Genomic DNA, 26,657 nt, shown 5'->3' with positions numbered 1-26,657 from the left:
TCTACAGGGGAACATCTGGTCCTGTCCCATCCTGTCTTCTCACTATTCACTATTGTCTTAGAGCCCAGGATGTGTAAGAAACACACAGACACTACACAGATGAGCAGTTAAAGTGTTTTTCATCTGAGCCCTGATGTCCTCACCACTTTCCAACTCGAAGTGAAATTCCTGAAAAGACAAACTTGTCAAACAGGCAGCCAAAACTTCTGGAGAAATGTTAGATAGTTCCAGTGAACCAGCTTCAGGTTGGACCAGTTCTGACGTCACTCTGATGTTTTTTCCGACTTGGACCCCGAAGTTATGAGGATGTGACGGCGTGCTCAGATCAGATGCACACAGACACCAGGACTGACCAGGAAGAAACAAGCAGCTTCTTTTCTCCCAGTGTTCCTCCAACGTGAAGCTGGAAAGTGTCTGTAAGTTGACCTGAGGTGAGTTCAGCAGGTGAGAATCCATCCAGACAGATGTGGACATGTTTGACATTGTGTTGTTTGACTGTTCAGTAGAAATGATGAGTGATGGTGATTGTTTGTTTCAGCTTGGTGCTTTATGGAACAGACAGAAGAAATGACAGACAACATTCTGTTTGTACTTTTTGTTTCTGCCATGTGTTTTAATGTAATATGTGCACATTTGACCAAAAGCCCTCATTTGTTCTGCTGGTTGCAGGTTCACCAATGTTGCATTGGGAGTGCTGTATTGATTAGTTGAGTAATGGCGCTCTGCTGCTTGTTAGTGAACATACTGTGTAATTCCTGGTCTGACGTCAGTCTGCACTGAGCTCCACTGTGAGCTCTGTTTAAGGCAGCTCGTGCATAAATTAAAATGAGCCAGTTTTAATGGTGATTTAAGAGCACAGAGTGGCTCAGTTGTTGTTAATATCAGTCGGCAGGTAGACCAGGAGTTTCTCTGTCTGATGTTCTGCTTGTAAAGTGAGTTTGGAGAGTTTGAGAGAGCTGAACAGTTGCTCATTCCTGGATTCAAACAGGAATGAACCTGAGTTCAACATGACGTGGCTGTGTCCAGCGTCTGATTGTGCAGCAGAACACTGTACACTTACAGGTAGAAATATTTTGAAGATTTTCTATCTGAGTTAAACGACGTGGATTTGAAAAGTATTTGTATGTTTAACAGGGAGTAATTTGAATTTAAATTATAATCCACTTTTGGTTGGTAAAAATGGTTAATCCTGCTTGTGTTCTGTTCTCTTTGGATCCAACTGTGAATCTCTTGAAGTCCATTCTGCGATGATAGACTGCTCACACACTCCATCTTGTAGGTTAATCCGAGGTAGCAGAGTGGAGGAAGAACATCGTCTCCTCTGTTGCTGCGTTCTTTAAAACTCTCTCAGCTTCTCTGCCATCTATTGTTTAAGAGTGAGACTTTCATTGCTTCCTTATAAGGTCGTGCAGCAGCTTCTGGTAGCACGATGACGTACTGGTCGACTGTAGATCCTCTCTTTCTTCGCAGACTCATTGTGTTCTAAACTTTAACCTCACTGCAGCTTGTAAATTACTTTTGTCTGATTACTCTCTTCATTCGGTTTCGTAGCTGTCTCTCATTTTTATAATTTCATTGTAATCGTGACAACAATCATCACACATCTGATTGATACAATACGCTGATAGCAGAGCTCATATATTTCTCTATCACTGCTAGAACAAGATATAATGTCCTTTTACTTGCTGGTGGTAAACAGCCAGTGTGTAGAGATCTCAACTCTTTTGGCGCAGCACAATCAGCACATTTAGATTTTAATCTGAGCATCAGTGTGAAATGTCAGAACTGGTCGGACATCTTTGATCAACATACAACCATCCTAACACACCGGCACAGACATTCACTGACCCCCACAGTCCATCTCTCAGCTTTCAACAACTTCAACATCCAGGTCAGAGTGTCTGATGGAAAGAGCAGCTGCTTTAAGTGTTTTCTACAGTATTTGTTCATCTGGTTCAGGGTTGAAATTAATTATGGCCCCAAAATCAAAATGTCAACCACCTTGGAGTTTTATTTAATATTGAAAACATTAAGACTTTATTCTCTGACTCTTTGATAGCATCAGATCGCATTTGGAAATATGAGAACTATGTTTTTCAGGTGCAATCACAAGTTTCAGGATTTCTTAAAAACATATTTTGGGGCTCTTTCCACATTTCTGGATCATAAAAACAAATGTTGGAGTTGGTGTGTCACATACTGTATTCAGAACTCTAATTTTGTGAGGTCCCCTGCTATAAATCATTTTTGTAATATTTCTTTAAAAAAATGGGCACTATTCCAAATTTTGGCCTTGGTTAATTAAATTCACACCATGGTCTGGTTGAATACGCGATTCTGACTGAAGCCCTGCAGAGGTGACGATTAAGGGCTATATGGACACTTCTGGACCGACTCAAGTTCTGAGCACATTTACCTTCTTCCTGCTCTAACTTCTGCTTTTAGGTTATTTATATACAAACAACTACAATATGACACTGTTACAACACAAATGAAGTGAAACATGAATTATCTTTGGGGTTGTCTGTCATCATAATTTGAGTATATAAAGGTACGTTAAATATTTAAAGATGTTCACTTTTAGCTTGTAATCAACCCTAAAACTCATTCAGGATTGTGAGAATTACAAAAACAGTTTGGTGCTGTGAAAGACACCAAGGTCCAACAGTCCTCTTTAATTCAGTGAAGCCTAATCCAACATGAACTGAATATATATAAAGCACACACAGTGCTGCCAACTTATCAAGTTCCAAATCTCACGAGTTATGAAGACCATCACGGGACAAGATGAGACAAAGTCTTTACCAGAGGAGGGACCGAGTCATTGTTTACCAAGTCACAAGTTAATGTCAAGTCGTTGCAGTCGAGTCCTAAACTTTGAGTTCTGAGTCTTAAACAAGTCATAGTGCTCTTCACCAACTGTAATGTGACTTTCACCACACAGTAGCTGCAGTTAGCAGCTTTTCCATTTAAAAATAACTAATATCTAATTACAAGAAAAGTGAGGTCACTTCTTCAGCGCAGTTTTTAATGGTACCTTACAGTACGTCACAGAAATGAATCAGAGATGTTGCGATATGCTTCAGTGGGCTCTTCCCATTTTTGCAGAGAGTAATCCCAAGTGAACAAAGTCAAACTAAAGTAATTCCAGTAATGCATTACACAACTACACATATAAGCCCAGAGGAACAGGAGTACAACAATGCTGAAATAAGGAGCAGGCAATGTGTCGATGTAAGATGGTGATCGACCTTGAAGGTGTGCACAAACTATTTTACAGCTGACCAGTTAGAGTGTTTTTCATCTGAGCCCTGATCTCCTCACCACTGTCCAACTCGAAGTGAAACTCCTGAAGAAGATAAACAAGTCAAACAGGCAGATAAAACTTCTGGAGAAATGTTAGATAGTTCCAGTAAACCAGCTTCAGGTTGGACCAGTTCTGACATCACTCTGATGTTTTTTTAGACTCAGACCCCGAAGTTATGAGGATGTGACGGCGTCCTCAGATCAGGACTGACCAGGAAGAAACAAGCAGCTTCTCTCCCAGTGTTTCCTCCAACGTGAAGCTGGAAAGTGTCTGTAAGTTGACCTGAGGTGAGTTCAGCAGGTGAGAATCCATCCAGACAGATGTGGACATGTTTGACATTGTGTTGTTTGACTGTTCAGTAGAAATGATGAGTGATGGTGATTGTTTGTTTCAAAGTATCAGTTTGGTGCTTTATGGAACAGACAGAAGAAATGACAGACAACATTCTGTTTGTACTTTTTATTTCTGACATGTGTTTTAATGTAATATGTGCACATTTGACCAAAAGCCCTCATTTATTCTGCTGTTTGCAAGTTCAACATTGTTGGCATTGGAAGTGCTGTATTGATTAGTTGTGTAATGGCGCCTCTGCTGGTCGTTGTTGATGTGAGTTCAGCAGGTGAAAATCCTACCAGACAAATGTGGACATCATCAAAGTCAAAGTCAAAGTCGGCTTTATTGTCAATTCTTTACATGTACCAGACATACAAAGAAATCGCAATTCCGTTTCTAACTATCCCACGGTGGAGACAAGACAAGACATACCTTACACTCAATTAAACAGTAAAGTGCACAACAGATAGAGAAGGACAGTAAATAAAGTAAAGTGCACAGTAGATGAAGAAATTTTACGGATACTAAAATAAACAATAAAAATAATTAAACAGAATACAAAAAGTTCACAGAGTAAAAAAAAATGAGCAGCAAAGTTATATAGTTAAGTTGTATAATAATGCATAGACAGTCAATCAGTAATAGCAGTGTGTGTGTGTGGGGTGGCTGTATCACTGTTTCACTGCACAGGAGAAATGCACTGTAAACCCGAATGTTCAAAGTAATTAAATAGATTAAGTACTGTCTACTCAAAGTTTTAGAAAAACTTCTACTTACTTAATTATGTCAAGATGGTGTAACATGTTGTTCCTTTTTGAGTGATTTTGACTAATAATTTTTTATTAAATGGAACTATTTTGTATTTAAGTAAGCACAACTTAAAAACATCACTTCAGCGCAGCCTAATAGAATTAAGTTATTACATGCTAAGAATGATACATTCCTGTTATTTCTATGGTTTTAAATAGGGATGATTTAAAAATAAACTTAATTTATATAGCACATGCTAAAATACAATAAAATCTCAAAGTGCTTCTCCAAATAAATAAAATCATCAAAAATAGATTGGGACAACAATGGTCTACAATGCATTTGACATTAGTGGAGGACAAAATGTATTTTATTTAAGCATCAGATTACTCTAGCCTATATGTTTTTTTATTTTTAGTAAGTGTTGAGCAGCTGCAGGGATAATGTTTTATTTCGAGTTAATCTCTGATTCACCCTCCAAAGCAGAAGGCGGCGCTAATATGCATACTACACTGATTCCTTACCGCACTTTGAAAAAAACACAGAAGAAGAAAAGTTTTAACTGCAGAGATGGTTGGCGGCTGGAAGCAACAGAAGGCAGAAAGTTCAACCTATGCGGCAGCAGTCAGGACTTACTGTAAGTTTTGAAGTTGAATATTTATTCACTTTTACTTATTTAACGCCATGGATTGTAATAAACTAAGCTTACAGCAGAGGCAAAACTCCGCTGGCCACCATGGTGCTAACTAGCTAACCAATAACAACAAAGGTAATGGTCAGCTGCTAGAACTAGCGAGCTTACATTAGCTAACCTAGGTTACATCCTGATCTCTCAGAGGATCCAAGCTCACAAACAGTATATTTTGATATGTGATGAATGTATTTCCCATCATTGCATCTCTCTCTTTCAGTTTCAAGAAGTTAAGACTTAAGAGTTGAGGAAGATATAACTGGAGATGTGATAAAGATAAATGATATGTCATCTGTTCTGTTCCATGTGTTAGTTTGTGATTAGTGTCTCTTTTTCACCCATTCAGGACGAGTCTGATGATCTAGAGCAGGGGTACTCAAATACAAATCTTAAAGGGCCACAAAGATTTTTTTCAAGGACTCAAAGGTCCATGTGTTGAGGTCGGTCAGGCCACATGCAATAATACTGTAATATTCAAAACAAAATGTCCTTTTCATTCTAAACAACAAAATACGAACTAAAATAAATAGTAATTTCCATTTTAACATAAATTAAAATACATAGTTGAATATTTACTCTTTTTGTTTGCCTTCAAACATTGTGTCCATCACTTCAGTCATGCATTATTTTATTTCATTGTGACATAGATGTGACAAGCATCCTGCTTGCAGCTTGATATGACGATTTCAGTGCATTTATTTGTGTTGTGCTCATCTCTGAATTTTGAGGAAATGTCTCTTCAAAATTCCTATGCTTCGTCTCATAATGCCGTTTCAAATTGGAAATCTTCATCACAGCTTCTCTTGGCATATTGTAACGCCCCTTGTGGACTGTGGCGCAATGACTCTTGGGTATTCTGTTGGTGTTGGTGTAATTATGGTTCATGAATGTGTTTGTGAATAAGATGATATGTAAGATGGTTGTGGGTTAATTCACGTCATTTGTTCTGTGATTAAATGGTGTTGAGTTGTAACAAGGATGATAAAAATTTTGGCACCGTGAGTAAAAGGGTGTTTGCCGGGAGAAACTCCCCGTCCGTTACACTTCCTGTGAAAATACATGATGAGACTTGCTAATATAATACCTGTTAAACAACGTAAGTGTGTGTTATTGCAGCACTGTCAGATCCGTGGGTTTTGTCCTGGTTGGAGGATGAATGAATGCAAAGTTCCTACTTCTATGAGTGGCTGATTCTCATTGTCCACTTTGTTATAGCAGTTTACTTGGAAAACGCCATTTCAACTCTTACCACCGGCGAAAAGTGAATACGCGAACTGCTCCGAAAACGAAAGTGAAAGTTAAAAGTTGCGATCGCAGCGGTGAGTGACCCAGCTGTATGTGTGTCGTTAGCATGGAGACAAGTCCCGGTGTACACGTGCTGACCCAACCAAAACTCACTCGCCCCCAATGACAGTAAGAACAGCAAGGATGTGCATGTCGCCCGGATCGGCGTCACCGGGGCCCCACCCTGGAGCCAGGCCTGGGGTTGGGGCTCGCAGGCGAGCGCCTGGTGGCCGGGTCCCGTGGGCAAACGGGCCCACGGGACCCGGCCGGGCGCAGCCCGAACGAGCAACGTGGGTCCGCCCTCCCGTGGGCTCACCACTCGCGGGAGGGTTCAGAAGGGGCCGGTGCAGTGGGATATGGGTGGCAGTCGTGGGCCCCGGCGGCCCAATCCCCGGATGGTGACTCTAGCCATGGGGACATGGAATGTCACCTCGCTGGGGGGGAAAGAGCCTGAGCTGGTGCGGGAGGTTGAGCGGTACCGGCTAGAAATAGTCGGGCTCACCTCCACGCACAGTCTGGGCTCTGGAACCCAACTCCTTGAGAGAGGCTGGACTCTCTTCTACTCTGGAGTTGCCCGCGGTGAGAGGCGGCGAGCTGGTGTGGGCTTGCTTATAGCCCCCCAGCTCAGCCACCATGTGTTGGAGTTCTCCCCGGTGAACGAGAGGGTCGTTTCCCTGCGCCTTCGGGTCAGGGATAGGACTCTCACCGTTGTCTCGGCTTATGGGCCGAACAGTGGTGCAGAGTACCCGGCCTTCTTGGAGTCCCTGGGAGGGGTACTGGAGAGTGCTCCAACCGGGGACTCCGTCGTTCTCCTGGGGGACTTCAACGCCCACGTGGGCGACGACAGTGTTACCTGGAGGGGTGTGATTGGGAGGAACGGCCTCCCCGATCTGAACCCGAGTGGTGTTTTGTTACTGGACTTCTGTGCTAGTCACGGTTTGTCCATAACGAACACCATGTTCAAGCATAAGGGTGTCCATATGTGCACGTGGCACCAGGACACCCTAGGCCGGAGATCAATGATCGACTTTGTGGTCGTGTCATCTGACCTCCGGCCGTATGTCTTGGACACTCGGGTGAAGAGAGGGGCTGAGCTGTCAACTGATCACCACCTGGTGGTGAGTTGGATCCGCTGGCAGGGGAGGAAGCCGGACAGACCTGGCAGACCCAAACGTATCGTGAGGGTCTGCTGGGAACGTCTGGGAACACGTCGCGGCTGTCCGGAGCTGTGGCCGTAAGGTCTCCGGTGCCTGTCGCGGCGGCAATCCCCGAACCCGGTGGTGGACACCGGAAGTAAGGGTTGCTGTCAAGCTGAAGAAGGAGTCCTACCGAGCCTGGCTGGCCCGGGGGACTCCTGAGGCAGCTGACGGGTACCGGCAGGCCAAGCGTGCGGCAGCACGGGCAGTCTCGGAAGCAAAAACTCGGGTCTGGGAAGATTTCGGGGAGGCCATGGAGGAGGACTACCGGTCGGCCTCGAAGAAATTCTGGCAAACAATCCGGCGCCTCAGGAGGGGGAAGCAGTCCTCCACCAACACTGTTTACAGTGGGGGTGGGGAGCTGTTGACCTCGACTGGGGACATCGTCGGGCGGTGGAAGGAATACTTCGAGGATCTCCTCAATCCCACTGACACGCCTTCCATAGAGGAAGCAGAGGCTGGGGACTCAGAGGTTGACCCATCCATCACCCAAGCCGAAGTCACTGAGGTAGTCCGGAAGCTCCTCAGTGGCAAAGCCCCGGGGGTGGATGAGATCCGCCCTGAGTACCTCAAGTCTCTGGATGATGTGGGGCTGTCTTGGTTGACACGTCTCTGCAGCATCGCGTGGCAGTCGGGGACAGTGCCTCTGGACTGGCAGACCGGGGTGGTGGTCCCCCTATTTAAAAAGGGGGACCGGAGGGTGTGTTCCAACTATCGGGGGATCACACTCCTCAGCCTCCCTGGGAAAGTCTATTCAAGGGTACTGGAGAGGAGAATTCGGCCGATAGTCGAACCTCGGATTCAGGAGGAACAATGCGGTTTTCGTCCTGGCCGTGGAACACTGGACCAGCTTTATACCCTCCGCAGGGTGCTCGAGGGTTCATGGGAGTTTGCCCAACCAGTCCACATGTGTTTTGTGGACTTGGAGAAGGCATTCGACCGTGTCCCTCGTGGCATTCTGTGGGAGCTGCTCCGGGAGTACGGGGTCGGAGGCCCTCTGTTAAGGGCTGTACGGTCCCTGTACGACCGGAGCAGGAGCTTGGTTCGCATTGCCGGCAGTAAGTCAGACCTGTTCCCAGTGCATGTTGGACTCCGGCAGGGCTGCCCTTTGTCACCGGTTCTGTTCATTATTTTTATGGACAGAATTTCTAGGCGCAGCCACGGGCCGGAGGGGATCTGGTTCGGGAGCCACTGGATCTCATCTCTGCTTTTCGCGGATGATGTGGTCTTGTTGGCTCCTTCGAGCCAGGACCTCCAGCATGTCCTGGGGCGGTTTGCAGCCGAGTGTGAAGCGGCTGGGATGAGAATCAGCACCTCCAAATCTGAGGCCATGGTTCTCGACCGGAAAAAGGTGGCTTGCTCCCTCCAGGTGGGAGGAGAGTTCCTGCCTCAAGTGGAGAGTTTAAGTATCTCGGGGTCTTGTTCACGAGTGAGGGAAGGATGGAGCGTGAGATTGACAGGCGGATCGGTGCAGTGGCCGCAGTAATGCGGTCGTTGTATCGGTCTGTCGTGGTGAAGAGAGAGCTGAGCCGAAAGGCGAAGCTCTCGATTTACCAGTCAATCTACGTTCCGACCCTCACTTATGGCCATGAACTTTGGGTCATGACCGAAAGAATAAGATCCCGGATACAAGCGGCCGAAATGAGCTTCCTCCGCAGGGTGGCAGGGCGCTCCCTTAGAGATAGGGTGAAGAGCTCTCTCACCCGGGAGGAGCTCGGAGTAGAGCCGCTGCTCCTCCACATCGAGAGGAGCCAGCTGAGGTGGCTCGGGCATCTGTTTCGGATGCCCCCGGGACGCCTCCCTCGGGAGGTGTTTCTGGCATGTCCCGCCGGGAGGAGACCCCGAGGAAGACCCAGGACACGCTGGTGTGACTATGTCACCCAGCTGGCCTGGGAACGCCTTGGGATCCTCCCGGAAGAGCTGGAGGCAGTGTCCGGGGAGAGGGAAGTCTGGGTGTCCCTGCTCAGGCAGCTGCCCCCGCGACCCGGCCCCGGATAAGCGGACGAAAATGGATGGATGGATGGATATTATTGTCTTTGATTACTCCAATTATTTTCCTGACTATCTGATTAGTTGTTTGGTCAATAACATAAATTTGTGAAATTATCTATATCCTAGGGCCTTAAGTGACCAGGAACACATTTGGAAGGCTAGAATCAGATACATTTGAGTTATATGAGAGAGATATTAAGTTTGTTAAAGTCAATGTAATTGAGGCAATCAATTGCCTCAAAAATGTTAAGTTTTGAATCACATGTTTTTAGGTAAACAAACTCAACATATCTGACTAATGTGTACTTAAAACAATGACAACACAAACTAATAAACATTGAGTTTGGTTAACATAAAATGGTGTGGTTGTGTACCTATTTTTTAAAAGTTCCGTGAACTTATTCCAGTGGTTTTGAAAACTGGAAACTTTAAGTCATACTAACTGAAAATAATTGAGTTAAGCTAAATCAGCACTTTAATTTAACTGTTATCAAAAGGTACAAGTAGCAAGTCATACAACCTTTAAGTTCTGGAAAATTTTGACTTTTGAGTTCATTAACTTAAAAAAAATTGAGGCAATCGATTGCCTCAATTCTTTTGAGTTCTGGTAACTTACTCGGGTTTACAGTGTAGGCTTTTGTTGTGAATGTACCCAAGTTAAACCTTCATGTAAAAGCATAATTACGACGAAAGAGACACTTTTATGATTTACTGTATTTTCATTTTCGGATCAAACTCATTTTCAAAGGAGTGGTCGGGGCAAATTCTACGATAACATCAAAATTCTTGGAGTGAGTGGAGAAGTGTCGATCTCTGAATGTGACGTAACATGGATATTAGGTTGGATTGTGTCTAAAAAGCTGCTGATCAAGGAGTGCAATTACTCTGCGTTATTCTTCTTAATGCGTTATTGTTTCTGTATCAAATTAATCAAAAAGAGTGTGTTACACTGACAGCCTTAATTAAAACTGTAATAAACCTGTTTTATAGATATAATGAGTAAAAAAGTTTGGAAGTTTTTGTACAGCTGTAGGCAGGAAAATTCAGGAGCTGTCAAAAAAGAAACGCTCAGCTAAAGTTCAGATACCTGATTAGTTTTGGAGCTTTAGTTTTAATTATTGAATTTAGTTGGGGCTATGGACATGCTGTGATTATGACATAAAAAAAATTTGGGGGGGATTAAAAAAGGTAAATTTATTTTGCAAGGAGAATCCGCTTGGTATCAATACTTCTTTCCAGGGATTTTAAGATAAATGAATAAATACATTTAGGGGAGCTACATTAAATTTAAACAAATAGGTTTTTGTGTGTTACAAACGATGTCTGGCAAAAAGGCACATTTGAGCATTAAACAATACATTTTGGGCATTGCAGCATATTTAAGATTTAACCTATTTTAGTTATAAATATGAAAAGTGTGGGAGCAGTCATAAATAGATGTTTTGTCAGGAGGCTGGTTTGGATCACCCCTCAATATTTGTGCGTAGTGAGAGGAATGACATCTCAAATGTTCTGTGATGTGTCTGAACATTTTGTGCTTTTGACTTATACAGGTGTTATTATTATTGAATCTGCTGAATTAAAGTCCCTTTATTGTTCCTTGTTGATTATAAAAGAGCAGAATATCTCAAAATACGTCCTCAGGTCTGTAATTAATCCTCACATATACACAAACAGGACTCATTTGACTGACTCAATTGATTATTTGCTGCATCCAGGACACATTTCACTCTTTTATCAGCCTCTGACTTTATTATTGTGTGCTTTCATTAAATAGTACACAGATAAAATAACAAACTGTAGTGTCTCAAAATAATCTGTTGTTTGTATCTTTACAGGGAGGGTAGATGGCAACACTTAAACAGGAAATCTTCAGAACTTTAGAGGATTTGGGAGAGGACGACTTTGAGAAATTCAAGTGGCACCTTCAGGGAGTCCTGAAGGGCTTCCCAAAAATCCCAAAATGTCGTCTGGAAAACGCAAACAGGATGGAAACAGTGGATCAGATGGTGCAGACCTACTGTATAAACACCATCAAAGTGACCAGAATGGTTTTGACAGAGATAGATCAGAATGTTCTGTGGGAGAAATTATCAAACATCTCGGAGCCAACAGGTAGGTCAATAAACAAAGGTTGCAGAATGGATGGACTGGGGGAACAGGACATTCTGCTGTGACTGGTTGTTACTTCATCAGTAGTTCATAGTGAAACATGCAATCACAGCAGTGTTGAGGGGCTTCTAACAGAGATTTCAGGATGAATAAATCAAATCAAACATTCTCTGGTTGCGTCTGTGTTTTTGTGGCTGCTGATTTGTATTAACTGCTAGCGCTTGTGGCGATGCAGCGCACTGCCAGCTGTACTTCCCCCAGAAAAATGGATTCTGTCACCAGGGAAACTACAGATCAACATCCCTGTAGTAGCACAGCCACTGCTGGCTGTTTCACAAACCAGCTGCAAACAAAACCACACATGAATGACACATTATACAGGTTCTATGTCTGCCTCAACCTGTTAACTCAAAGTTTACATAACAACCAATCAGAGCAGAGCACACCGTAGATAGTCCTCCAACTCAAACACACTGAAACAGCAGCTCATCATTTTATCTGAAATGCTGTTTTTGGTATTTCTCAATTGATGTATGAAGCTCACACAGAGGGGGCAAAGATCTAGATTGTATCTTTCATCAATAATCTCAGGTCAATTAAATTACAACTAGAAATGTTTTTGATGACTCATTCACATTGGCATTTTCTCAGTGGTGTTGTATCATTTTTCTTCATTCAGAGATTCTTGCTGAGTGCCAGCGTAAACTCAAAACCAACCTAAAGAAGAGGTTTCAACATGTCTTTGAGAAAATCACAAAAGCAGGAAGTTCAATACCGTTGAATGAGATTTACACTGAGATCTATATCATCATGGAAGAAACGGGAGAAGTCAACATGGAACATGAGATCAGACAGATTGAAACTACAACCTGGAAACCAGACCGACCAAAAACAACAATCAGACAAGAAGACATCTTTAAAGCCTCACCTGGAAGAGATGAACCAATCAGAACAGTGATGACAAAGGGAATGGCTGGCATCGGGAAAACCGTCATAACACAGAAGTTCACTCTGGACTGGGCTGAAGACAAAGACAACCAGGATATAGAGTTCACATTTCCATTCACTTTCAGAGAGCTGAATGTGCTGAAAGAGAAAAAGTACAGCTTGGTGGAACTTGTTCATCACTTCTTCACTGAAACCAAAGAAGCAGGAATCTGCAGGTTTGAAGGGTTCCAGGTTATGTTTATCTTTGACGGTCTGGATGAGTGTCGACTTCCTCTGGACTTCCACAACACTGAGACAGTGACTGATATTACAGAGTCCACCTCAGTGGCTGTGCTGCTGACAAACCTCATCAGGGGGAAACTGCTTCCCACTGCTCGCCTCTGGATAACCACACGACCTGCAGCAGCCAATCAGATCCCTCGTGAGTGTGTTGACATGGTGACAGAGGTCAGAGGGTTCACTGATCCACAGAAGGAGAAGTATTTTAGGAAGAGATTCAGAGATGATGAGCAGGCCAGCAGAATCATCTCCCACATCAAGGCATCACGAAGCCTCCACATCATGTGCCACATCCCAGTCTTCTGCTGGATCACTGCTACAGTTCTGGAGGACATGTTTAAAACCAGAGAAGGAGGAGAGCTGCCCAAGACTCTGACTGAGATGTACATCCACTTCCTGGTGGTTCTGTACAAACTGAAGAACGTCAAGTATGATGGAAAATCTGAGAGAGATTCACACTGGACACCAGAGAGCAGGGAGATGATTGAGTCTCTGGGAAAACTGGCTTTTAAGCAGTTACAGAAAGGCAACCTGATCTTCTATGAATCAGACCTGACAGAGTGCGGCATCGATATCAGAGAGGCCTCAGTGTACTCAGGATTGTTCACAGAGATCTTTAAAGAAGAGAGTGGACTGTACCAGGACAAGGTGTTCTGCTTCATCCATCTGAGTGTTCAGGAGTTTCTGGCTGCTCTTCATGTCCATCTAACATTCATCAACTCTGACGTCAATCTGCTGGAAGAAAGAAAACAAACCCCCTGGTTGTCTAAACTACTTAGAATAAAACCTAAACCTACAGATCTCTACCAGAGTGCTGTGGACAAGGCCTTACAGAGTCCAAATGGACACCTGGACTTGTTTGTCCGATTCCTCCTGGGTTTTTCACTGGAGACCAATCAGAATCTCCTACGAGGTCTGCTGACACAGACAAGAAGTAGCTCAGAGACCAATCAGGAAACAGTCCAATACATCAAGAAGAGGATCAGTGAGAATTTGTCTCCAGAGAGAAGCATCAATCTGTTCCACTGTCTGAATGAACTAAATGATGGTTCTTTAGTGGAGGAGATCCAACAGTACGTGAGATCAGGAAGTCTCTCAACACATGAACTGTCTCCTGCTCAGTGGTCAGCTCTGGTCTTCATCTTACTGTCATCAGAAAAAGATCTGAAAATGTTTGACCTGAAGAAATACTCTGCTTCAGAGGAAGCTCTTCTGAGGCTGCTGCCAGTGGTCAAAGCCTCCAACAAAGCTCAGTAGGCTGAATCAAGGATAAATATTATCAAAAAGTCATCAAACTTAAAAGTCAAAGCTAAACACTTTCTACTTTTTCTTTTTGCCGGATTCTTCTTCAGGCTGAGTGACTGTAATCTGTCAGAGAGAAGCTGTGAAGGTCTGTCCTCAGTTCTCAGCTCCCAGTCCTCTAGTTTGAGAGAGCTGGACCTGAGTAACAACGACCTGCAGGATTCAGGAGTGAAGCTGCTGTCATCAGGACTGAAGAGTTCACACTGTGAACTGGAAATTCTCAGGTCAGATTTCAGCCGATTGTTCTCAGTCGATCATTTCAATTTTGACTAAACTCAGGTCGATGTTGATGAAGAGACTTGACATCTGTAAAATTCCTCTTTTCACAAAACTGTCTGAACCATTGTTCAATAAGATTGTGAAAGCTGCACTCTCACAACTGTGAATAGTCTGAATCAGTCAGTTTAATACGTGTTGATTTACGATTCTTTGTTTCTTTGTTGGATTTATGTCTGTATGTCAGCATCTTTTTAGAACAGGATGTATCTTCCTGCAGTTTCTTAAACTGATATAAACCACTTTCCATTTCCAGACTGTCCGGCTGCCTGATCACAGAGGAAGGCTGTTCTTCTCTGGCCTCAGCTCTGAGCTCCAACCCCTCTCATCTGAGAGAGCTGGACCTGAGCTACAATCATCCAGGAGGCTCAGGTCTGAAGCGTCTGACTGCTGGATGGGAGGATCCTGGCTGGAGACTGAAAACTCTAAGGTACCAGAGCTCACACACTGTTTCTCTGTTACACTTAAACTTAACACTGAAACACTGCTTACTGTTGGACAGCAGTAAAAAAATAGATGTAAAATCAGTCAGAGGGAGCGTTGTAAAATCTTCATGTTCATTGCTAATATTCTATAATAATACATATAGTTACTTTACTATAGAATAAGATTTATTCTGTACACATACCAAAAGAGATGAGGCAGTGATGTCCCAACAGCTATAGAGCATTGATGATGGTAACACATTACAAACATAAAATGTTACAGTTATACAGTCATGATCAAAAGTTTACATCCACTCATAAAGAACATGCTCATCATGGCAGTCTTCAGTTCCAATGATCTCTACAGCTCCCATTTTCTGTGATGAATGAGTGGAACAAAAACTGCTTTGTCAAAAAAACATTAATGAAGTTTGGTTCAAAATGAATTCATTATAGTTTTTCTAAAAATGTGATCAAATTCTAACATTTGGTTGAATGTCTCTCTGCAATTTTCACCTGAGATAGGTGCTTTTGATTAGCATCCACAAGCTTCTGGTCGTCCTTGAGGATTTTTTAACAACTCCTCTTGACAGAATCTGGAAAGTTCAACTTAATTTGTTGCCTTCCTGGTACAGTCTATATGCCAATTGTAAGCGCTATATCGTAGGCAACTGGAATTGTTTCAGATTCTTGACTTGTTTCAGCTTCTTTAAAGAAATTAAGAAGGAGTCCAGTTGCCTACGATATCACACTTAGGATTACCTTGATGACCGAGAACCCTCATCAACAGTCCACATGTTTTCATTGAGCTCCAAGTCAGAACTTTGGGAAGGCCATTCCAAAACCTGAAAATTTGCCTGATTGATCCGTTCCTTCACCACTTCTCATGTGTGTTTGGGTCATTGTCCTGTTGGAACACATACTGCACCCCAGACCGGAATCTTCTGCTGATGGTTTTGGGTCTTGTAGAACTTGGAGATAATCCTCCTTCTTCATTATTCAATTTACTTTCTTTAAAGCAGCAGATCCACTGGCAGCAGAACCACCCCACTCTAGAACTCTACCAGCACCATGCTGGACAGTAGGTCTGGTGTTGTTGGGGTTAAAGGCATCACATTATCTCCTCCAAACATATTGATGGTCATTGTGATCTAACAATTCAGTGTTTCTTACCTCTGACCACAGAGTTTTCCTCTAGAGGGTTTTTTTCTTGTCGATGTGATCAGCAGCAAACTTCAGTCGAGGTTTAAATGAATTATTTCTAAGCCTCTCAGCTCATGGTGATGTAAAACACACTTGACTGTGGACACTGTCATCTGTCTTCCAGCAGCTTCTAATTCATTACAGACTTGTTTTTTGGCAGTGTTTGGTCGACTCTTGACCATCAGAGCAGTTTTCTCTCAGCAGCAGGTGATAGTTTGTGTTTTCTGACCGTGGCAGTGACACAACTGTGACATGCACTTTATAGTTACAAACAGTTGTTTGTACAGTTGATCTTGGGACCTGTAACTTTAAAATGGCTTCAGGTGACTTTCCTGACTTGTTCAAATCAATAATGTGCTCTTTCAGATCAATGCAATCAAAGTCGCCAGCTGTTATCAATCAGAATCACTCAAAGAAAATCAAGAAAATTTGATTTACACAAGTTTCTATAATCACAAGAATTGATCGTTCAAGTTACTGTATATTTTTGACCCAGCAGATTTGGTCACATTTTCAATGCATATTTTGAATACATTCATGAAGTTTGGTTCACTCATGAATTGTCCATTCCTTCAACAGTACCAGAGTATTATAACCAGTGTTGGGCACGTTGCTTTAAAAAAGTAATTAGTTATAGTTACTAGTTACTTCTTCCAAAAAGTAACTTAGTTAGTAACGGAATTACTCCACTATAAAAGTAACTAGTTACCAGGAAGAGTAACTATTGCGTTACTTTAAATTATTCCCCCTTTTGAGCTCGGCAGTCATTTTAGCTACTCAGCATCCATGTATTTAGAAAATGTAGTTATGCATGGCGGACCGGCTCCTGCTCTCCCCGATATTTTGCCAATGAGGCTCTGAAGGAGTCTGAGTCAGCTGTTGATAACAGGAGCAAGTTCTCAACAACATACCTGTCTATCATTGCATTCAGTTCAGTCTGTGTCACAAGTTTTTGTGAAGCTGTTAGCGGAGCTCACGTTAGCCACACCTGGCCTGCTGTCATCATCAGCAGCATCAGCAACAGAGTTTTGGCCAGTGTTAGTTTTGTAGAAGCGTGTGCCTTTTAGAGATGCTTCATTAGATCAGAGTTGCTTACAATGGACGTGGACAAAGGAGATTAAAGTCGTGTCTGTACTTCCACTTAGAAAACGTTAACTTGGTCGAGTGGTTAGAGCGCATGCCATAAAACGCAGCCGACCCCGGTTCGATTCTGGCCGGAGGTCCTTTGCTGCATGTCACCTCCCCCTCTCTCTCCCATGTTTCCTCTCTGTCTACTGCTAATAAAGGTGTCTATGCCACAAAAAAAATCTTAAAAAAAACAAAAAACAAAAAAAACATTAACTTTCCCTCCGGACTCGCTATTGCTGCAGTTCACCTCTGCTAGTTTGAGTGTGTGAGGCTGCTGTGTGCGTGTGTGGTTTGTGTGTAAACTGAACATTGCCACTGATTGGCTTAAGAACTCTCACTCAGCGTTAGAGAGCCAATCATCATCACTTATGCGGTTGTCCTCCCTCGCCAAGCTAAAAAAGATAATAAAATAAAACAGCTCTGCAGCTCTGCTGGCTGAGAGCCGAGTCGGATGACAACAGCTTCAATGATCAGCTTCAGTTTGTCACGCGCCACATTTAATAGTCGGTAACGGTAACAGCGTTGTAACGATGGAAATAGTAATTAGTTAGATTACCCGTTACTGAAAAAAGTAACGCTGTTATTCCCAACACTGATTATAATGCATTCCTAATAGGATTTACAGTTTTATTATTACAGTTACTGTGTCCAGTTTTTAGTTACCACCCAAATTATGTATTAATAGGTGTTTCAGAACCACCCGGTCGCAGGCAGCCTCCACAATTCTGTCATTCAGTTCATTAAACAGAAACCAGAAGAACTGAAGAATAATCTTTACAGATTTGTTGGCATGGGAAGAAAAAGATGTAGAAATAAGACTTTAACTTTGAAGCAGTCATCAAGTCCTAATTTGAGTTTATTCTCTGATCATTTACATTAATAAAATCTGTAAGGGTTGAATGATCAGAAGGGTCAGTTTAGAAGGTCAATCAGCTCTGTTCAGACACAGCACATTTATTTATTTCAGTCAGATTCGTCTTTTTCAGGTGTTTTCTAGATAAAGCTGAACTCAGAACAGAAGGAAAATGATGATAATACATTTTGAATGATAGTCAAAGGTTTTATATTCGACAGAGACCAGGTTCATCTGAGGCTGTAGTGCAGTAACAGTCACACGTCTGAGGTTATTTTGGTGGAAGAGACACAAAGACACATTGCTCTGCACAGGCAGTAATACTGTGAAGTAACTTATTACTTTCAAATGATAATAACTACTTTTTGGAAGTAACTTGCCTGACACTGCAAGAGAGCTGGTGTGAAGATCAGGGAGAGGATTGAGAGAGACAGGAAGTTTAAACTGTTCCTACCATCGATTACTTTGGGGGATGTGAGGTCGATCACCAACAAGGTAGATGAACGAGCTGCTTTGCTGAACAGCCAGCAAGTTCACAGGAACTTCAGTTTGTTCTTCTTCATACAAACTGATATATAGCAGCTGCTTGAAGGAGTCGACTTCACTGTAGAGCAAACGACAGAAAACGCTGTCTCTCTATTAGTTCCACAACATCACTAGATGTATGCTTTATTTTACTAATGTAATGCCTGAATTTCTCCTCTGGGGATCAATAAAGTTTAATAAGCTGCTCTGACTGTGCTTCTTCTTCCAGGCTGGACCATGGTGGAGAAAAGAGACTGAAACCTGGTCTGAAGAAGTGTGAGTGGATTCAGTTTGATACATGAGAACACAACAGCACACAGTCACGTCCTCTTTAAAATAATGTTTGCAAAATGAAAGCAATAGCTAATGACAGGCTGTGATATACTGTTATAATATCACAGCTAGGGGTTTTGTTTGATGAAGTGGCTATCACAATCAATATAAACAATAATTGTGATATTTGTTTATTCAAACGCCACAGACAATAGATGGCTCAACATACAATATGTAACATCCTCAATGTTAACAATCTTTGTATCCAATAAGATACAGATACTTTGTATGCAGAAGATACTTCTATTGATATTTAAACAATCTATTAATTTATAGAGATGATCAACTCATTCATAAATAAACAACCCAACAGTTGTATTTGTTGATAACCTGCTGCTTTGTTGTGTCTTTTATCTCTCCATCAGATTTCTGTGAACTCACAGTCGACACAAACACAGTGAACAAAGACCTTAAACTGTCTGACAACAACAAGAAGGTGACATATGTGAGAGAGAAGCAGCCATATCCTAATCATCCAGAGAGGTTTGACTTCAGGTCTCAGCTGCTGTGTAGAGCTGGTCTGACTGGTCGATGTTACTGGGAGGTCGAGTGGAGAGGAGAGGTTGATATAGCAGTGACATACAAAGGAATCAGCAGGAGAGGAGTCAGAGCAGACTCTGCGTTTGGATGGAACGATCAGTCCTGGAGGCTGTACTGCTCTGATGATCATGGTTACTCTGTCAGTCACAATGACAGAAGAACAGTCCTCCCTCACTCCTCCTCCTCCTCCTCTGTCTCTAACAGAGTAGCAGTGTATGTGGACTGTCCTGCTGGCACTCTGTCCTTCTACAGAGTCTCCTCTGACTCACTGATCCACCTCCACACCTTCAACACCACATTCACTCAACCTCTTTATCCTGGGTTTGGGTTCTGGAGATATGACTCCTCAGTGTCTCTGTGTTCAGTGTAGGAGGAAGAGTCTCCTCCTGTGAACACAAACACAGTATTGACTGAAGACGACTGCTGAAATGTGTCCTCTGTGAGACACAAAACACTTCAGTTCATTTTGTTTCTATATCTACTTTATCACTTTGGGATTCATGTGGTTGTGATGAAACGAGTCATTTGGTTTTGTCATCAGAGCTCAATGACTCGGCTGCTGAGATCTCATATGTATCTTTTTATTGTGACAGATATAAATTGTGTCCAGCTCGTCTGATTCACATACTTTGGTTGTGTCCTGATCTGCATCATTTCTGGACCTCCATCTTTAAATCTCTGACCGATGCTTCAAACAAACCGATCAGACCAAATCATTCAACAGCAGTTTGAGTGTAAAACCAGAGGAAGCTGCCTGGTATGTTAACATTTACAGTGCTGTTTCATTGACCTGCCTGTTAGCCCGTCAGCTCCATCTGTTAGTGGGAAAATGCCAACAGGTAAATAAGAGATCATCTCATTTTCCATCAGAGGAAACTGAGACCACTGGAGGGCAGGCATGTCAGGTACTCTACTGAAGCTTCTGTGTGTCGGGATACTTCTTCTGTACAGAACTTCAATAAATAGAGTCAGGTTACGGTCGGGGAGGACATCATGTTTTGTTTCTGTCGCCACAAACTCAGCTGGAAAATATCCCGACGTCTCGTTAAAAATATCCAGCGCTTTCACGCTCACAGACGTTGAAACGCAGACATGAACTGTTGTCTCTGACTTCACAGAGCTGCAACACCAGCATCCCCTCCACCTCCTGACATGACATTCAGTTCAGATACATGTGATGTGAATATAATGACACGTATTGATAAACGTTAAGTGCCAATCTTTTAGTCTGGTGACTGGGCTGCACACACACAATATAATCACTTCATTGATAAAGAATGTAAGTGTCTGGGTCTTTATGAACTGCTATATGTGATCTGATTCTATCAGCAGAAAATGATCGAATGCTCTTTGTGTCCTTTTTGCTTTTATCATTTTTACAACACTACATTATTGTTTTACTGACAATAATCAAGGAACAGAAGATATTTTATTCTTGTGTTAGATTTTTTCTCTGTAATTTTATTCCTCATATCAGATAAATATCTTGGAATTAAAAATGTTCATGTGACACTAAATGAGTTATTTTTATTACGCTGTCCTGTTGCTATGTGACATCACACGGAGGCCCCTGATGGTCATGGAGAGAATTTCTTTTCTTTGCATTCTGCCTTGCAATACGTCTGAGGAATACAATCCAAATGACGAGGTAACTCAAAAGTAGTCCTGAAAACATTCTGGTCATGACCCTCAGGGGGCGCCGTACCATCCTGCTCTGTTGAGTGGGAATAATAAAACATATGAAGTAATTCAGTTTGTTAAAATGTTTTTTTCTGTCCTTAAAATTATTTTCTTCTTTCCACAAAAACGATTAAACTTTTATTTTGTAGATTATATCCTTTGTTGTCTTGTTTCACATTCCACTTCCTGTCTTTGTCTTTTTTCCTGCTCAGCTGTGTTTCGTTTCTGTGTTTTTGTCTGTTTTTCCTTCAGTCCTCGTTGGTTCATCTGTGTTCCTGTGTCTGTTCCTCGTGGCTTACTGGTTTGTTCTTAGTCTTTTTATTACTCTTTAGTTTTTCTTGGACTCTCTTATCTGGTTTTCTTCTCTGCTCATCTCTTGGTAGATATTTTGTCACCTGCTCTTTTGTTGCTTGCAGTTTAATTTCTTTGTTCTTGTCTTTGTGATTCTAGCTTTGTTCACACCTGTGTGCCTCTGTGTCTTGAGTTTGGATCTTTTTTGATAAACTTACCTGGGAGTCAGTTCTCACACTTCACTGAATCAAATACATGTCATTTCTCTGGTATGAGGTTTGTTCATAGTCCATGAAAGTATTTTGTGCCCAACAAGATGTCCAAGTGTCACAGTAGGTGAAATGTATTTCACACTAAAGGGGAAACAACAACGACAGCACACGAGGAATGTAGAAGTTCCTGGGCTCTCCTCCTCAAAGGTGTCGGCGTGTAGTTTGATGATGAAAGAATTCTGCAGTGGCAAGGCTGGGTGGAATGATAGAGCAATCTTTATTGAAACAGATCTCAAGCCAGCGTCCAAACCAGAAGGCGGCCTTGTTTCTAGTATTCTCAAATCTATGGCAAAAGCAATGCCAAAATGCTTCGCCTTCTGCAGAGAACTGAACTCCTATATCCATTCTACAAGTAGCTACCCTTCCTTCTCTTCCTATGCGGGGGTTTTTAGAGTCCCTTTCTTTTTTTTCTTAAGATTTTTTTTGTGGCATAGACACCTTTATTAAGCAGCAGACAGGAAATATGGGAGAGAGAGGGGGATGTGACATGCAGCAAAGAACCTCCGGCCGGAATCGAACCGGGGTCGGCTGCTTTATATGGCATGCGCTCTAACCACTCGACCACCTGCGCGCCTAGAGTCCCTTTCTAATTGGTCACTTTGGTAAATTATTATTAATAGACTAAAAGAGGAGTGGACCTGTCTCCCTGCTCATCTCCCATGTTGCTGTCAATTCTTAGGTCTTGCCCCCCAAGACGGCCAAAATGGTCACTCTGTCCTTCTACTGGAACATAAACGTTTAGGCATCTCCCACCATTTGGCGTGGGGGTCAACCTCAGTTTGATACTTTATGGTCTGCTAACCTTTGACCCACTCACAGTTGGAAACCAATTCCTGGACCTTCACTCACAAAAGGAAAACCAATTAGTCATCGCTGAATCTAGACTGAGTAGAATCAGAATGTGTTGCCATCCAGATACCTTAAGAACACAGTGAAACTCACCCAGACGTGACCTTTGACCTCCCTGTCGTACACCAGGCTACATGTATTAGCCAGAGGACTCAGGTCCTGTCATGTCTTTAATGAAGCTGCTCCAGGATCAGCAGAATCCAGCGTCTCATGTGAGCTGGACTTTGTATTTAAAGAGTCTGATGGAACTTTGACTTTGATCCGACTCGTTCAGTCTGATGATGGTCTGTTTGTGACGGCAGCACATATTTAGATATGACACAGTTTTCTCTTTCTTCTCTTCTTATTTATCGTCATGTGATGTTTTGGTTATTTGACAGCTTGGTTGTATCTGCTGACTGTATTTACTATTTAAACTTTTACAAGCTGCTGCTGCTCAGAAACCTTATTGAGTCTCTTCCATGGTGGTGCAGAGGTTCTCTACAGTTTCACTCCAGTTCTCTACAAGTCATCCAGAATACTTCAGTTATACATAAATACATGTCAAACTCACATCACATCTTATCAGTAAGTCTGAATGTGATCAACCTGCTGCTCTGTTACAGATTTCTGACCTGAAGCTCATTACATGTTAGTTAGCAGCACCTGGTGGACAGGTAGTGTAACTGCACCTGTGATCAGTCACATCTGTGACACTGACAGTCACTTTACAGTCATATGAAGATTTTACAGAATATGATGCACTGTGCTACCCACCCTCTGTAGTAGCCACGTTTTGGACCGAGCAGCTGGACAAAATTGTTGTGCATGTGTGTGTTCTACACTAATAACTTAAACAAAAGTAACATTAAAAAAACAACACAAAAATTATGTTTAGCATAAAGAAAAATAGAAATTCAGCATTTAAAAGCACAAAAACATTATCTTAGCATTAAGAAAATATAATTGGTATCTTAAGATATTAAGCTAATACTATCCACTCTTTGTCTTCGCTTATTCAGGGTCAGGTCACAAAAGCAGCAGACTCAGTAGGGTATTCAAGACGTCATTATAATCCCTCCAGCAGGTTCTGGTTCTGTCCCATTTGGCTCCCAGGAGGCATCCTGATCAAATTCCCGGACCACCTCAACTGATCCTTTCGAGGGGAAGGAGCAGCAGCTTTACTCCAAGCTCCTCCTTCTGTCTCTACATCTGTTCTTTTGATTACTAGGCTATCAACGTCTTGTGACTACAGCTGAGGGTCAGAACATAGATGGACCCACCAAACCTCCTGTACATCACATGCTTCATTATCCCACCACTCGAGATCTGATCCAACTCACTGCTACTGAGCATAACATGGATTTCTTTCATAGAATTTTAAATTCTGAACACTTCCAGGAGCTCAAACTTGTAGAAGTGCAGTACTTGAGTAAATGTACTCACTTAGAATAATAATGACTCAATAATATAATAAAGCCAAACTGTATATTGATTGCTTATAACTTTTTAAAGTCAAACTTATATACTTTTACTTGAGTAAATATACTTAGTTACATCACACTCAGAGGGCCACTGTATGTTTGTATACCTCTTCCATAACTCAGTACAAGTGCCTTGAAGTTGTACTTGATTGCAGTAATCGTGTAAAAGTACTTAGTTACTCTGCAGCACCGCTGAGGAACACGGTTGGCGGGTGTTTAATTTTGAAAGACAGACACTTCCTGTACTTGTGTTTGTGGTCCCTGGAAACCACAGCGGAGTGAGAGCTCTGTCCGCTCCGCCTCTCTGTGTCCCCGCCCTGCCCAGGTGGAGTCAGCAGCGCGAGGACGGAGGAATGTGACGGGACTGGGCACGCGCTCCGGGCCTCAGCTGTGCGGGACGAATAATGGAGTAAAAGAAGAGAACTTGTGCGGGAGTTCAACGCAGATCTGATCCGACACTTGAGCGATGAGCAGCAGCCCGAGCCGCGCGCAGGAGACGATCTCTGGAGGCTCTTTGTGACGCCTGACGTCAGTCCAGGTGTGGCCGCTGTACCTGCGGCCGCTCGGTGCGCGTTACTCGGGTTTCTGTGTGTGAGGACGGCCGCTGCGTTCGGAGCTCAACATGCCGGAGCTCATCAACGTGACGGAGTTCGTCGAGGAGACAAATGAAGACTACAAAGCGCCAACGACCTCCAACTTCACCACCCGGATGCCGCACTGCAGGAACACGGTGGCAGCTCTGGAGGAGGTACACACACACACACACACACACACACACACACACACACAGAGACACACACACACACACACACACACACACACAGAGGCACACACACAGACACAGAGGCACACACACACACACACAGAGGCACACACACACACAGACTCACACACAGGCACACACACACACACACACACACACACAGACTCACACACACACACACACAGACTCACACACACACTCTAACTGTATGGTTGTTTGTGTTTAATTATTAGTATCACACATCTTGTGTTATTTAAAATTGAACAACACAAGATGAAGCTGATGTTTATGTTCAGTGTGTTCTGATCTCAGTCTGTTGAGGTTCTGGTCTCAGTCTGTTGAGGTTCTGGTCTCAGTGTGCTGGCTGGAGTCTAAGTGTGTGTCAGCTCTTCACACTTGGAGCTGTTAGTGAGAGGAAAGAGGAACAGAGAGCAGAACTTCCTCCTGGTGAAACAGTGAAACGTGTTGAAAGAGTTCAGAGCTGCTGCTGCTGCTGTTTCACAACACAGTGATGATGCTGCATGTTCAGGAACCGGACTGATACCAGGAACCAGCAGCAGGTCAAAGGTCGCCTGCTGAGGAGCTGCACAGTCCAGTTTCACTCACAGACGGGACTGACTGAGGCAGAAGAGTACTGGTACTGTGTACTGCTGGTACTGTGTACTGCTGGTACTGTGTAGTACTGTTGGTACTGTGTAGTACTGCTGGTACTGTGTAGTACTGCTGGTACTGTGTACTGTTGGTACTGTGTAGTACTGCTGGTACTGTGTAGTATGGCTGGTACTGTGTACTGTTGGTACTGTGTAGTACTGCTGGTACTGTGTACTGTTGGTACTGTGTAGTACTGCTGGTACTGTGTAGTATGGCTGGTACTGTGTACTGTTGGTACTGTGTAGTACTGCTGGTACTGTGTACTGTTGGTACTGTGTACTGTTGGTACTGTGTAGTACTGCTGGTACTGTGTAGTACTGCTGGTACTGTGTACTGTTGGTACTGTGTAGTACTGTTGGTACTGTGTACTGTTGGTACTGTGTAGTACTGCTGGTACTGTGTAGTACTGCTGGTACTGTGTACTGCTGGTACTGTGTAGTACTGCTGGTACTGTGTACTGCTGGTACTGTGTACTGTTGGTACTGTGTAGTACTGCTGGTACTGTGTACTGTTGGTACTGTGTACTGTTGGTACTGTGTAGTACTGCTGGTACTGTGTAGTACTGCTGGTACTGTGTAGTACTGTTGGTACTGTGTAGTACTGCTGGTACTGTGTACTGTTGGTACTGTGTACTGTTGGTACTGTGTACTGCTGGTACTGTGTAGTACTGCTGGTACTGTGTACTGCTGGTACTGTGTACTGTTGGTACTGTGTACTGTTGGTACTGTGTAGTACTGCTGGTACTGTGTACTGTTGGTACTGTGTAGTACTGCTGGTACTGTGTACTGTTGGTACTGTGTACTGTTGGTACTGTGTAGTACTGCTGGTACTGTGTAGTACGGCTGGTACTGTGTAGTACGGCTGGTACTGTGTACTGCTGGTACTGTGTAGTACGGCTGGTACTGTGTAGTACTGCTGGTACTGTGTACTGCTGGTACTGTGTAGTACGGCTGGTACTGTGTACTGCTGGTACTGTGTAGTACTGCTGGTACTGAGTAGTACTGCTGGTACTGTGTACTGCTGGTACTGTGTAGTACGGCTGGTACTGTGTAGTACTGCTGGTACTGTGTACTGCTGGTACTGTGTAGTACTGCTGGTACTGTGTAGTACTGCTGGTACTGTGTACTGCTGGTACTGTGTAGTACTGCTGGTACTGTGTAGTACTGCTGGTACTGTGTAGTATGGCTGGTACTGTGTACTGTTGGTACTGT

At 43.1% G+C, this 26,657-nt stretch overlaps 2 protein-coding genes across 2 annotated transcripts in view; both read left to right on the top strand.

The window, feature by feature from the left end:
- Positions 1-362: 362 nt before the first annotated feature.
- Positions 363-21,225, top strand: LOC115574091 (protein NLRC3-like). The gene is made up of 8 exons (XM_030405334.1): positions 363-431; positions 3,466-3,607; positions 11,392-11,668; positions 12,345-14,145; positions 14,245-14,418; positions 14,727-14,900; positions 18,834-18,880; positions 19,303-21,225. The coding sequence occupies exons 3-8, from the start codon at positions 11,401-11,403 to the stop codon at positions 19,845-19,847; spliced, it is 3,009 nt and encodes a 1,002-aa protein (XP_030261194.1). The 5' UTR covers positions 363-431; positions 3,466-3,607; positions 11,392-11,400; the 3' UTR covers positions 19,848-21,225.
- Positions 21,226-24,348: 3,123 nt separating this feature from the next.
- The window catches only part of LOC115574530 (arf-GAP with SH3 domain, ANK repeat and PH domain-containing protein 2-like), a 13,955-nt gene continuing 11,646 nt past the window's right edge, over positions 24,349-26,657 (top strand). Inside the window, exon 1 of the mRNA XM_030406119.1 lies at positions 24,349-24,780. Coding sequence (XP_030261979.1) covers positions 24,655-24,780 — 126 coding nt within the window. The 5' untranslated portion in view covers positions 24,349-24,654. The remainder of the gene's footprint in view (positions 24,781-26,657) is intronic.

This window comes from Sparus aurata, chromosome 22 (assembly GCF_900880675.1).
Source record: "Sparus aurata chromosome 22, fSpaAur1.1, whole genome shotgun sequence".
Classification (NCBI taxonomy): Eukaryota; Metazoa; Chordata; class Actinopteri; order Spariformes; family Sparidae; genus Sparus; species Sparus aurata.
Note: the sequence above shows the minus strand (reverse complement) of the source record. Positions and strands in the feature narration are given on the sequence as shown.